General features: G+C 42.2%; 1 protein-coding gene across 1 annotated transcript in view; it reads right to left on the bottom strand.

The window, feature by feature from the left end:
• Positions 1 to 9,227: 9,227 nt before the first annotated feature.
• Positions 9,228 to 13,801, bottom strand: part of TRPM8 (transient receptor potential cation channel subfamily M member 8) — a 657,600-nt gene continuing 653,026 nt past the window's right edge. The window contains exon 25 of the mRNA XM_058185213.1: positions 9,228 to 11,383. Within this exon, the coding sequence (XP_058041196.1) occupies positions 11,333 to 11,383 (51 nt within the window). The 3' untranslated portion in view covers positions 9,228 to 11,332. The remainder of the gene's footprint in view (positions 11,384 to 13,801) is intronic.

Below are 13,801 nucleotides of genomic sequence, written 5' to 3'. Positions count from 1 at the left end.
TAAACAACCAAAAAAAAAAAGTTGGCAAAACCTAAGAAGCTTTGCAACTCCTTGTGGTGCGTGAAGGTGCCCACTCCAAGACTACCCAGACTTTCTCTGGATCCATTTCAATACCCTCATGTGATATGCGGTAACTCAGATAGTCAATCTTACTCTGGTGGAACTTGTACTTTTACAATTTAAATACAGCTCAGCAGCCCTGAGTTTTTTCAGGACTGACCACACTATTTTCACATGTTCGTTCATGGTCTCAGTGTAAATAAGACTGTCATCTAGATAGACTAGGACCCCCTTGTAAAGATGTTCACTAGCACCTCGTTTATCAATTGCATGAACACCGCCGGTGCCCCATAACCCAAATAGGAGCATACTAAACTGGAAACAACCCAAAGGGCAATTGAAGGCAGTTTTCCATTCATCCCCTTCCTTAATTTGAACTCTGTAGTAAGCCTCTCTCAAGTCCAGCTTAGTGAAAATCTTCCCCTTGGCCAGACGAGCTAACATGTCCTTCATAAGGGGCAGTGGGTAAACATTTTCTATGCAAATGGCATTCAGATTCTTGTAGTTAACATATAAGCGAAGAGAGTCATCTTTTTCCTCCCGGAACAGCACCAAGGCGGCCACTTGTGGCCTAGCTGGTTGGATGAAGTCCCGTTTTAGGTTTTTATCAATAATGTTCTGCAACTCCTCCAGCTCACGAGGGATTATGGAGTAATCTTTGGTTTAGGGAGCTTCACCCCTGGGAGGATTTCTATGCCTCAGTCCGTGGGCCGATGGGGTGGGAGCACATCACTGAATGCCTCCCTGAGGTCTCAATATTCCTTAGGGATTTTCTCCTCCCCAGCAATGTGTTCACTCACTGCCGCTGCCAACTCCTTCACGACTTTGGCCATGCAGAAGGGTTTTCCCCTTTTCTCCCCCTGCTGGGTGGAGCAGATGCGTAACAAGCCCTTCCTCCAATTCACATGAGGGTTCCATTTCTGGAACCAGGGCAGTCCAAGCAAGAGGGGTCATTCCATTCCAGGGGCTACAATAAAACTCAAAGTCTCTCGGTGGTACCCCATCCACATCTCCACTGGTTCAGTCACAAAGTCTCCCCCCAGCTACTGACCCATCCAACTGGCAAAATCTATGGGCACTTTCATTGTTCTCAGTCTCAGTTCCATTTTTTCCACCACCTCTGGGCTGATTACACATGTAGTACACCCAGAGTCCAAAAGGGCTAGCATCTTCCCCTGGGCATCAACTGGACGATGGCACCCTTAACTCCACTGGGATGGTCATGGGGCCCATATTTTTGTTGAGTCGGCAGTGGTTCAAAAGACAAAGACTTTAAGGTCTGAGATAAACTTGGATTAATAATGGGAATGAGCAATTCAATGATCAGGATTTAGTATTTTTGATGCCAAATTTCAGCTGCTTCTTTTGAAAATGAAAAAAGGAAAACTGAGGCCCCATCTGTACAACTTCTTTGACATGCTCCCTTCTACTCCAGAGCTAGCAAGAAATCATGCCTCATTACACTTGCATCTTTACATTCACCCTTAACTCACTCCTAACAGGCATTTCTGACATACAGTTTTAACTATTTTTTTGGTTTTCTCTTTAGTTATTTTCAGTCCTGCCACTTCACCATATTCTTCTATTTTTCTAATTAGTTTAAGTCCATTTTCTTTCTTTTTTTAAATTTGCATTTATATCCCGCCCTTCTCCGAAGACTCGGGGCGGCTATTTATTTATTTATTTATTTTTCATATTTATATACCGCCCTATCTCCCTAGGGACTCAGGGCGGTTCACAGGCAATTAAAATACATATAAATACAAACTAAAACGACAATTTAAAAACTTATTCTATAGCCAAATTATTAAAAAAAACAGTATAACTAATAAAAAACCCGTTAAAACCAGTAAATTTAAAATCTAATCCAGTCCCGTGCAGATGAATAAGTGTGTTTTAAGCTTGCGACGAAAGGTCCGGAGGTCCGGTAGTTGACGAAGTCCTGGAGGGAGTTCGTTCCAGAGGGTGGGAGCCCCCACAGAGAAGGCCCTTTCCCTGGGTGTCGCCAGACGGCACTGCCTAGCTGACGGCACCCTGAGGAGTCCCTCTCTGTGAGAGCGCACGGGTTGGTGAGAGGTATTCAGTAGCAGTAGGCGGTCCCGTAAATAGCCCGGCCCTATGCCATGGAGCGCTTTAAAGATTGTCACCAACACCTTGAAGCGCACCCGGAAGGCCACAGGTAGCCAGTGCAGTCTGCGCAGGATAGGTGTCACACGGGAGCCACAAGGGGCTCCCTCTATCACCCGCGCAGCCGCATTCTGGACTAACTGAAGCCTCCGGATGCCCCTCAAGGGGAGCCCCATGTAGAGAGCATTGCAGTAATCCAGACGAGACGTCACGAGGGCGTGAGTGACCCTGCATAAGGCATCCCGGTCTAGAAAGGAGCGCAACTGGCGCACCAGGCGAACCTGGTGGAAAGCTCTCCTGGAGACGGCCATCAAATGGTCTTCAAACGACAGCCGTTCATCCAGGAGAACGCCCAGGTTGCGCACCCTCTCCATCGGGGCCAATGACTCGCCCCCAACAGTCAGCCGAGGACTCAGCTGACTGTACCGGGATGCCAGCATCCACAGCCACTCTGTCTTGGAAGGATTGAGCTTGAGCCTGTTTCTCCCCATCCAGACCCGTACGGCTTCCAAACACCGGGACAGCACTTCGATAGCTTCATTGGGGTGGCCTGGTGTGGAAAAGTACAGCTGGGTTTCATCAGCGTACAGCTGGTAGCTCACACCGAAGCCACTGATGATCTCACCCAGTGGCTTCATATAGATGTTGAACAGAAGGGGCGAGAGAATCGACCCCTGCGGCACCCCACAAGTGAGGCGCCTCGGGGCCGACCTCTGCCCCCCTGTCAACACCGTCTGCAACCGGTCGGAGAGATAGGAGGAGAACCACCGATAAACGGTGCCTCCCACTCCACTCCACTATGTTAGCAATAGTCTTCATCCTATTTGTATATTTATATACAAAGTCAACTTATTGCCCCCAACAATCTGGGTCCTCATTTTACCTACCTTATAAAGGATGGAAGGCTGAGTCAACCTTGGGTCTGGTGGGACTAGAACCTGCAGTAATTGCAAGCAGCTGCTGGTAATAACAGACTGCATTAGCAGTCTGAGCCACAGAGGCCCCTTATGGTTCTTCCAAGATAAAGACCAAATCATCTGTCCAATCAAAGTCCATTTCTTTTTCCATACTTTGTATAAATTCCTTGTCTTTTAGTATTGATTGATTCAATGTCCATTTTCTCTTTTGTCCTTTCCACTTAACTCCAATTGAATTATGATCTGCCCAAGTGCTTGCTCCTATTTCTATTTCTTGCACATTTGACTTTAACTCTGGTGACATCCATATCATATCATATCATATCTCATATATCATATATCATATGATATCATATCATATATCATATATCATATGATATCATATCATATATAATATATCATATGATATCATATCATATATCATATGATATCATATCATATCATATATCATATTATATCATATCATACATCATATCATTCTTGACCAAGACATATGTCTATTTGAACAAAATGAGTGCTGATTTCTTTTAGGATTTATTTCTCTCCATACATCTTGAATACCCATTTCTTCTGCCATTTTAAAAAAAGTTTTGGAAGCATTTTTCTAGGTTTTTTTTACTTACTTTACTACTTTTATAGTCCAATTCTGCATCTACAATTGCATTGAAATCTCCTACCACACAAATATTGTCATATTCCAATTCAGTAAATTTCTTACGCAGTTTTTCATAAAAATTTTCTTCTTTATAATTTGGTGCATATATTGCTACCAAAAGTATTTGTTAATAGTTCATTGTTACCTCCACCATGAATATTCTCTCCTCTTCATCTGCAAAAATTTGTCTTGCTTTTATTGTTTCTTTAATATATAGATCCACGCCTCTTTTCTTTTGTTGTGTAATGAGAAGGTATAGTTTCCCAATTATAGGATATTCCAATAATTTATTGTGGTTTTTGTTTTTTTTTTGATACGGACCTCTTGAAGACAAATAAAATTAATTTTAATTTTCCAAATTTGTTAAAAGTCCTTTTCCTTTTCTTAGGAGAATTCAGTCCATTTATATTGATTGGCAGTAGTTTTGTTTCATCTTCCATAATTCTACTTGTAGATAGGTCTTATTATTTTGGTCGCTCTTATTTCTCTCTATTCTTTTTTCTTTGTACCTTCTCGTTCTGCTCTCTCCTTTAATTCTGTTTCATCTTCTTTTTGTTTCCTCATGCTTCTTCTTGTTTCTTGTCATCTATCTTCTCTCTCTTTTTTTCCTCATATGATCCAAATTGCAATCTATTCCTTTGATCCATCCAGGTCACCTCAGGTATCAATCATCTGAAATTTGCTTGATGCTTAATTAATTGCCTTGTCAGAAATTGGTATTGTTTTCTTGTGTCTCTACTCTTCTAGGGACTTGTTTTAGAACTATTATTTCTCTTCCTTTATATTTCAGTGGGTTATCTCTTGCTCTTTGAAGTATCTCTGTTCTTAGTGCCTTCTTGATAAATCTCACATCTAGGTATTTTATTTCCTGATGCATATCTTGTGTATACTCTAAATATTTCATCCATCCCAACAAGCACCTCTTGTTTGTCCCGTCCCCCCCCCCCACCGCCACAAGGCATCCACCAACAATTCTGCCCTTATCTCTGCAAGGTTTTCCTCTTTTTCTTCCTCAATTTTCTGGAATCTCAAGAAGTTTTATCCATCTCCAACATGATTACTGTTCTCTCAAGATTTTTATCTGCCTGTGTAAATGTCAGCGTTCCAGGAAACCCCCTCCTGCAGAAAAGACTCCGAAGCAAACATCTTTCAAAGTAGGCCGGAGGCTTCCATGCTGCCAGTTAGTCTAGCATCCACCTCTTCCACTTTCACCTCTGTTTGTTCTGATTTCTCTTCTATTTTCTGCATCCTTCGTTCATTTTTAGTTATTGTTTGTTGAATATTCTCCATTATATCATCCATCTTTTCAATTCTTTCCTTCATGTCTTCAGAATGTTTTGTTGTGGCTTCTTGAAATGTTTGGATTCTGCTTGTGCACCCTGAGTCAAAAAGGGCTAGTATCTTCCCCTGGGCATCAGATGAAGGCACCTGCAGATCCACTGGGATGGTCATGGGGGCTACATGCTGACTTACCAGGGAGACATCATTGGAGTCAGTCTCACTCTCCTCTGGGGTGGTTGGAGTTCCCAGCTCCTCCTGGCCAGGAGGGTTGAACTCAATGACCTCCATCCTTTTCAGCGCTGTTTTGTAGTGCTTTGCTGGCTGCTTCTCAGGCTTCCTGTCCCAGCAGTTATTGGCTTGGAGCTAGGCTTGGTGAGGCAATCTGCTGCTTGGTGCCCCTCCTTCCCACACCTGAAGCACACTGTTGATCTCAGTTTGGCTGCTGGCCCTCGTTTGGCAGCTCTTGGGGCCTTTTTTGGCTTCCTGCAAAGTATCATCTCCCTGCTGGTGTCTAGTGACAGTTACTCCCGGGGTGCTCCTCCGGGTCTTCTATGCATCCTACACCCAGTGACCATCTGGCTCAGACTGGTTTCTCCTCAAGCTGCAGCTCCTCCAACCACTCTGCTCAGGAGTGTGGGTCAACCCCACAGCTCCCCAGTCTTCCTGGTCGCTCCTGTGGGTTGACATTGTGTGCTCAGCCCCCTCAGTAGACTATCTCCGTGTTGGCCAATAAAGCCGATCTTGCTTAATGTCAGGCCTGCCTCCATTCAAAACCCAAGACAAAAAACCCCTAACTCCACTGAAGTAGAGAAGAGGTACTTTTACTGAGTTTGAAATGATAGTAGCAAAAGAAAATCCCTCCCCCACAGGGACCCAGGCTGAATGTCCAATCCCGGTCCCACATAGTGTCATGTGAAGCACATCTTCATGTATTTTCATCCATCTGGAGTTCTAGGACAGTTGGCCATGACTAGGTGTAAACAATTCCATTCAGCAGCACAGTAATTCTGGAGAGCAAACCTTCCTTTTAGATCACATGGGCCTTCATCATAATAGCACACTACCCAAACTTCAATGCCATGCCCCCCTCCCTGTTACTATGGCAGCTGATAGCAAGCAAGCAAGCATCAAACCCATGCTGGAGATCCAGCTGATATTGTGGTTTTAAATTGCTCAGAAATCAAACCGCAGGGAAAGATGCCCGAGTCCAAAGTGGCGGCGCTTTGACCCTTAAATGTGGTGGGTGCTTCAGCTGATTTTAGTGGGATTCCTTCTGATGCAGAGTAGTTTTGCAATAGGAAAATTAGAGATTTAAGCCCAGCACCAGTTCCTGCCCCCCCCCGCCCCCTCCCCTCCTGACATCTATGGCCTTTGTCTGTGCTCCTCCCTTCAGCTGCCCTTTTCAAGGATGGAACAGTTCTTTGCAAAATGCTTAACTTTAATTGTTCTTGGCTGGCTGGAAGTGGAGTTGATCTGCTGAGATTTTGGTAACTGCACCCCCCACCTTTCCCATCCCCTTAAGATAGGAAAGAGGCGAGCTTTCTCATCGCCAGTGTAGGTCTCCTTTTTTTGTGGTGTTTGTTGTTGTGTTAATGCTTTCTGTGTGACGTTTCTCCGGCTCTTGTTCAAGGTCAAGATGCTCCATCATCCCAGGCGGAGGATTTATTCGCTTTCCCGCTCACTCTGCATGGTTCTCCTGTTCTCCAGCTGTTAACAAGTGAATGAGTTTGCACATCTGATTTGATCCACAGGAAATAATGAAAGTTGATTTGTTTCTGCAGTAATGCCCAAGTTTAAAAGATTAGTCTCCCTTTCGCCATTCACTTAAGTAAGGAATGGATAAAATTTATCATGGATTTTTTTTCTCTCCTACCCTCATTTAATTTTCTTTTCCTCCTTCCCTGCTTTAAATTCCTTCCTTCCTCAGAAAACTGTCAGGTTGTGGGGCTGATTGCATTCTGAATGCTCCCCTTTCATCCAGAATGCACGCGTGCTCTGTGTGCATGCCAAGGGAGTGGGGCTGAGGCAGCGGGGTGGTTTCTCACTGGCTCCAGGGCAGCTGTGTGGGTCAGATCCAAGGCTGACCATGTTCTGGCTTGAATGACTGCACTAAGTTGTAGATCAGCACTGTGTCTGTACCAGCGCCTCCATGCCCCATTTGCTGGCCTGGCTTCTTAGCCCCATTTCACTGGGACCACCCCGCCCCCACTTGGGAAAGCCATGACTGGCGGCAGTGCTGCTAATCTCTCCCCTTGCCCTCATCCCTTCCTGAGCATGGAGGAAGATTGGGATGGCATAAAAAGCATTTGCAAGCTGAGCGTTTGCAAGCGGAGCGCACAATTCTGAATCAGTAGGGAAGGTAAGTAGATTATACTCCTGATCCATAGTCAGGAAATCATTGACTTCCCTATGGAGAAAGCAAAAGTAATTCAAAACAGCAAAGTGCAGCAGTGAAAAAACATTAAAGAATTCGTATTAAAATCCAGTAAGGGGTTAGAGTAAATCAGTGTTCAACCAGTCAGTTAACTTGTAAAAGAAAAATCAAGATAAAAAAGAAAATTCAAACCACGCAGTTAAAACCCAGATGGCTTTAAAAAACCAAACTGCTGAGAGGAAAGATTGAGACCTGACTCTGACCCTTCCCATCAGGAATTGCTAGCCTTGAAATTCCTCTTCCCAGGAGGATCCACTGTCATATTGGATTTATTTTTATTATTTATTTATTAATTTTGTCACAACAGTATACACAAGCATCAACATAAAATAACTACATATCATATAAGCATATATATGAGCACTTTCATATATGCAATAACTATATTAATTTGATATAATGAAAGGAAACAACAGGACAGGAACGGTTGGCACTTTTGTGCTCTTATGCACGCTCCTTATAGTGCTTTTAGGAAGGGGGTGAGGTCAATAGTAGACCTAACTGTCTCCATTCAGATCTAGGGTAAAGTGACCAGACGTCCCGCTTTTGGCGGGATAGTCCCGCTTTTGAAGAAATTGTCCCGCGTCGTTCTTAAAAAGTCCCGATTTTCGGCGGCACTATAATTTTGGAGAAAGTGGGTGGAGCACTCTGTCCATACTCAGGGGCACCGCGCCAGCGTCAATGGGTGATTTCTTGATTGACTCTGGCTCAATGAGCCTCTTCGCCCTGCCTACTGCAATTCCTATTGGCTGAAGGCGATGCCCGTCTAATTCGAATCTTTTTCCTGCCTTTCACAGCCTGTCAATCACTGCGTTGGAAACCGAGCGTCCGATTGGACGGCCGAGATATTGGCCGCCTCCCGGTGCTTGCCCGGTGATTCACTTTGAGGCTTGCAGCTCTTCCCCGTGGGCGGGGAATAATGAAGCGAGGGGGCGGCGAGCGGGAAAGAGGGTGCTGGCCGTACCTGACCCCAGCGCTTCTACCCTTGCCTTCCTCGGGCCGCCTGGCTCGGCTCCCCGCGCCTCGCCATGTCGGACACGCGTGGCGGCAGTGACAGCCGTCCCGACGAGACCGGCGGCGAGAAACAGGTGGGGGCGGGGCCGAACAGCGCTGGTGGGGGGAAGTGTGCAGAACGGGCAGCGCGGATTGGTCTGCTGCTCCGCCACTCGGCGCCGAGCTGCCCCCTGGCCGAACCCGAGGAATGCCCGGGGGCTCATTGGTCGGCGAGCTCTCCGGCATTACGCACTCACACACACACACAGGGCCGCAACCGCCGCCTCCCAAATCTGCCTCACCTGTGCGGCCGCGGCCCACGTGGCCGTGACGAGCCGCCTCGCGCTCCGCGCGTTGCTTCCCGCCGTCTCCATGGCAAACGCTGCGGGAGCCAGCCGGGCTGGTCCTTTCGCGAGATGTGGCGGAGGCGGGGGGGGGGGGAAAGCGCTGAAAGAAACAGCCAGCCTCCCCGCGGGCTCGTTCCTTGTGTTCGGAGCCGCTTTTTTCCGCGCCCACCTGGCCCGCGATTGGCCGAGAGGCCTCTCCTCTCTCCGAGGGGCGGGGGAGGAGCGTTTAAAACATCGGCGGGCTCCTCAGCTGTGTGTAAAATTAGCGAGCGCTTTGCCGAAGCAGCAGGCTTCGCCGCGCCTCTCGTCCCTCGAAAGGGACGATGCTGCGGGGCGCCGGGGCGCCACACAAAAAATCTTTCACCGGCGCCCCCGCAGCCCAAGACCTCGAGGCCGGGCAGGGCCTTTGAGCTTTTGAGGTAAGCTTTTTGAAGACCTGAGACTTTTTATACGTTGTAAGTGGTGGTGGTGGGAGAGCGTGAGTTCTTTAGATAGTTAATTAATAGTCTTGTTTTATGGCGAGTAAGGATAGCTCCTGTGGTAATTTTAACCACGGCGTGTGTTCTTGGGAGTAAAAACTGAGGTAATATCTCAACAGTAATGTTCTTTAAAGGAGTCCAATACCTCAGGTCACTAAAGATAATTATTTCAGTCTTTGCCAATGGGGTTTCCCCTCAGGGGATACCGCGAACCACGGAGTCTTGAAGCAATTCTAGTCAAGGCTCAAGTTCTTAAAATACTGGTAGAACCTGAGGTAATAGCCATGTCCTGTTAAAAAAAGGACCAAACCGCCACAGTGAATAAGTGCTAAAATGAGTTTTAAAGGTAAAATTGCCTCAGGAGTTGACCTCGCTCTCAGGAATAAAGTCAAATTTAGGTAATTTTTAGTCAAGGCTCCTTCAAAAGAAGCAAAATTCAAGTCAACTAAAAGCAAAAAGTTCACTAAAATTTACTTCAGGTCCAGGAGTTGAGTTTACTTTCTTCAGATAGTCAGTTTTTGAAGACTGAGGTAATTTTAGCCAAGGCTCAAGTTCTTAAGAAGTAAAAGACGGGCGGAACCTGAGGTAATCTCAGCCGTGTCCGAACCACCATAGGTGAATAAGAGTCAAAAAATGAGCTTTGGAGTAAAGTCTGAGGTAAAAATAGCCATGTCCTGGCTTGCAGACTAAGAAAAGTACTGCAAGTAAGGAGGGGAAAGTTAATTAAAATTTCTTCAGCAGCTGATTTGACTCTGAGGAATCAAGCTGAGGTAATTTTAGCCAGGTGCAGTTAAAAGGGCTGAACTTGCCACAGGTGAACAAGCATTAAAATTAGGTTAAAGGCAAAATTGCACGCCCACCCAGTTACATGAGCAGCTAGCCACGCCCACCCAGTCACATGACCACCAAGCCACCCCCCCCCTCAATGGTGTCCCACTTTACCAATGTTAAAATCTGTTCACTATAATCTAGGGAGCAGGCTGCCAAAGAATCCACTTTGGTGGCAAAATCAGCAAGAGAAGCAGATCACCCTGCAGCAGCTGAGCACACCATTTTGGGGGAAGTGGAAATGGAAGCTAAAGTTTTAACTGAGGCAGTTTCCATGGGTTTCTACATTAAACCCTATCTTCTTGACACTATATTAAATCTAATGAGACTTTTCACGCATCTTTCTTTCTTGGTAGTATTCTTATTAACTAATTAATTTCCAACTTTTCCTTGAAAAATCAAATGTCTTAAGTCAAACATTGCTGATCTTGTCATTTTGTTAATGTGGAATTCTCTTTTCAACCAGTCGTTAATTAGAATGCTTCAAAATTTCATATCTTCATTAATCCAGTTACTTATAGTAATGAAAAAAAGCTGTTGTTAATTCTGATCCATTTTATTATTTTTTAAATATACATAACAGTTGCAATAATCAAGCAAACAAATCAATAAAACATCTTTACAGACACACAACATTGGAAGTGATATTTACATACATTTGTAAATATTTTTTAAGCAAATGATTTATATCCCAACTTTCAGGAGCCTCAGCATTCTAATGTGTTACAATGTAGGGTTCCTGTTTATTATATTTATTTTAGTACAATTTATATACTAAGTACAATTTATATACTAAGATTTTATATGTCCTATGATTAACAAACAAGAAGAAAAAAGAATAAATAAAGCCTTCAAGAACGAATCAAGTCATACTGAAAGCTGAATTATAATATAGTAAACTAAAAACAATATATATGTCTGTCTGATATGGAAACATCAACAAAGAGTCTCCAGGATTATCATGAAAGCATGAGATATAAATGATAAGCTTCCTCAGATATCAGAAGGCAACATCAACAGCCAAGTTTAGAAAATATTGGTATTTCCATGTTTATATGATACTGAAAGATTGTACTAAAATATAAAATAGTGAATTACCTTGAAAACAATTTTCTTATAAAAGAAATACAAGAGTGTAAAGAAAAAAGTAAAGTGTCAGATTTAAGCCATGAGCTCTTGTTTCAGCTGATATAGCCTCTTGGATGCAATTTTCATCTTAATTTGTTAGAAATATCTTTCAGAAGAAACTTCAAATCATTCATCTTTTAAAAAAAAAAGTAAGAATGCAAAAGATTAATTGGAAATTACATCATTACATTTCAGGCACAAGACTAATCGAAACTATTATATGGGATCATAGAAAAGTTCATCCTTAAGCAAATCCATAAATGCAATTCTAAATGCATTTACTCAATGCCCAAAAAGTTCAAGGGTATATTGTCTTGTAATTAGGGGAGAAATGCTCCTGGTTCGGACTGGATCAGGCGATCTGGTAGTGATGGTGGTGAGTGGTTTGGAGAACCGGTAGCAAAAATCCCTGCCCACCCCTGCCCATGCCCACCCAATCGCCTGGTCTCCACTTGCCAGCTTGCTGCTTCTTTCCGACTCACTCGCTTTTCCTGCCTTGTTTCGGCTGCTGCAATCAATTGCATCAGCTAGCAACTCAATCTGCCTGCCTGCAATCCATCTCATCATTGAACAACTCAATTTGCCTGCCTTGTCCTTTCAATTGGGTAAGTAACTGGGATTGTTGTTTTTTTAGATTTAAAAAAATAGTTAATTGGGGTTTTTTTGGAGTTTTTTTTAGATATAGCAATTTAAAGTTAAGGAAGTTTTAAATTTAGCTGTTTATATCAAAAGTATAAATAAAATAAAATATTTGTGCAGCTTTCTGAGATTTGGTGTGTTTCTGTAGTATTTCGCTCTAACTACACAAACACAAAATCTCACAAAACTGTATGTGGCATTTTGTGTGGAAAAAGTGTGAAAGTTGGTTTTTGAGCTTTTTGTGGCTGTGTAAAGTTCCTGCTTGTTGCAGGGCCCATTTTGGGTGAAACTTGCAATTAAATTCACCAACATTTGCTGGCTGTGACATTTGAGGGCATCTAAATTTAGCTTTAGCTTCAATAAACTCTCTTCAAAATTCAAAAAATGAAAAATAAGTATAAAAGAATAGGAAATTGCCAAAGATCCAGCAAGATTCTTGTAAAATGTTTTAATAACTCTTAAGTATCTCTTATACCAACAAGATACAAATAACAATCGTAATGTGATTTATAAAATAAAAAAAAACCAGAGTATGTTATATAGAGGATAATTTCAGAGTTCAGAGGATAATTAGAACTGCAGAAAAAACAATTGCAACCAACCTGCCTTCCACTGAGGACCTGTATACTGCATGAGTCAAAAAGAGGGCTGTGAAAATATTTACAGGCCCCTCACATCCTGAACATAAACTGTTTAAACTCCTACCCTCAAAACGACGCTGTAGAGCATTGCACACCAAAACAACTATTTTTTCCCAAACGCCATCACTCTGCTAAACAAATATTTCCCTCAACACTGTCAAACTATGTACTAAGTCTGCACTACTATTAATCTTCTCATTTTCTCATCATTCCCATCATTCATCTCCTTCCACTTATGACTGTATGATTGTAACTTTGTTGCTTGTATCCTTACAATTTATATTGATATTGTTTCCTGATTACTTATTTGTACTCTATGACTGTCATTAAGTGTTGTACCTTATGATTCTTGATAAACGTATCTTTTCTTTTATTTACACTGAGAGCATATGCATCAAGACAAATTCCTTGTGTGTCCATTCATATTTGGCCAATAAAAAATTATATTCTGTTCTATTCTAGTAATTACTGAAACAACTTAGAAAGGTTGTTGTATAATGCATGAATGTATTATAAATCACCTATCATAAATCAAAAAGAAATGTTACTACACAAATCTAATAAAAATGTAAATTATATGATAAACTAAACCAAAGAAGGCCTAAATACACTTTTACAATATATTGTTGTTTATTTTTGTATATTTTAAAATATATAAAGTACACTGAGGCCACAAATTTAAGTGGTACATGCTAAAATGACAAGATGTAATTCAGGAGCATAAAATTATCTTAACCAAAAAATTAAGATCATAATTTTTTAAATGCAATGGTCCAGAGATGGATGGCATTGAATGTAAATACTGTACATTTTTTCTTAAAATAAAAGAATACATTATTTATTCCAATTATATAACTGGAGTAAATATTCCTGTTTCTCTGAAGCAGATTCAAATTTATTTTATTTAACAAACCTTAAATAATTACATTTCTCTGGATTAATCAGAGTTTATTCCTAAAATAGCCAATTAAAAGAATATTGAATATTATATAATGCTAAATATATCAAAACCTAACTAGCTTAGCTATCTTAAATGTTTTAAAAAAGAATTTAACAGAACAGAAGGTAAAAATTATTGTTCGGAATAGTATTTGGATCATTTTTAAAATTAGTCACAACTAGCATCAATGGATTTTATTCTGTATTTTTTTTCCTCAGATATATAGAAATACTCAGCAAGGGTATTCACTTTCATGTAAATTATTCAATTTTATTAAAGGAATATTAACATAAAATATTAAGAAAAATTAAGAGCAATCAGCTACTAACAAA

Source organism: Ahaetulla prasina, chromosome 1, assembly GCF_028640845.1.
Source record: "Ahaetulla prasina isolate Xishuangbanna chromosome 1, ASM2864084v1, whole genome shotgun sequence".
NCBI classification, from domain to species: domain Eukaryota; kingdom Metazoa; phylum Chordata; class Lepidosauria; order Squamata; family Colubridae; genus Ahaetulla; species Ahaetulla prasina.
This window is presented reverse-complemented; position numbering and strand designations above follow the sequence as displayed.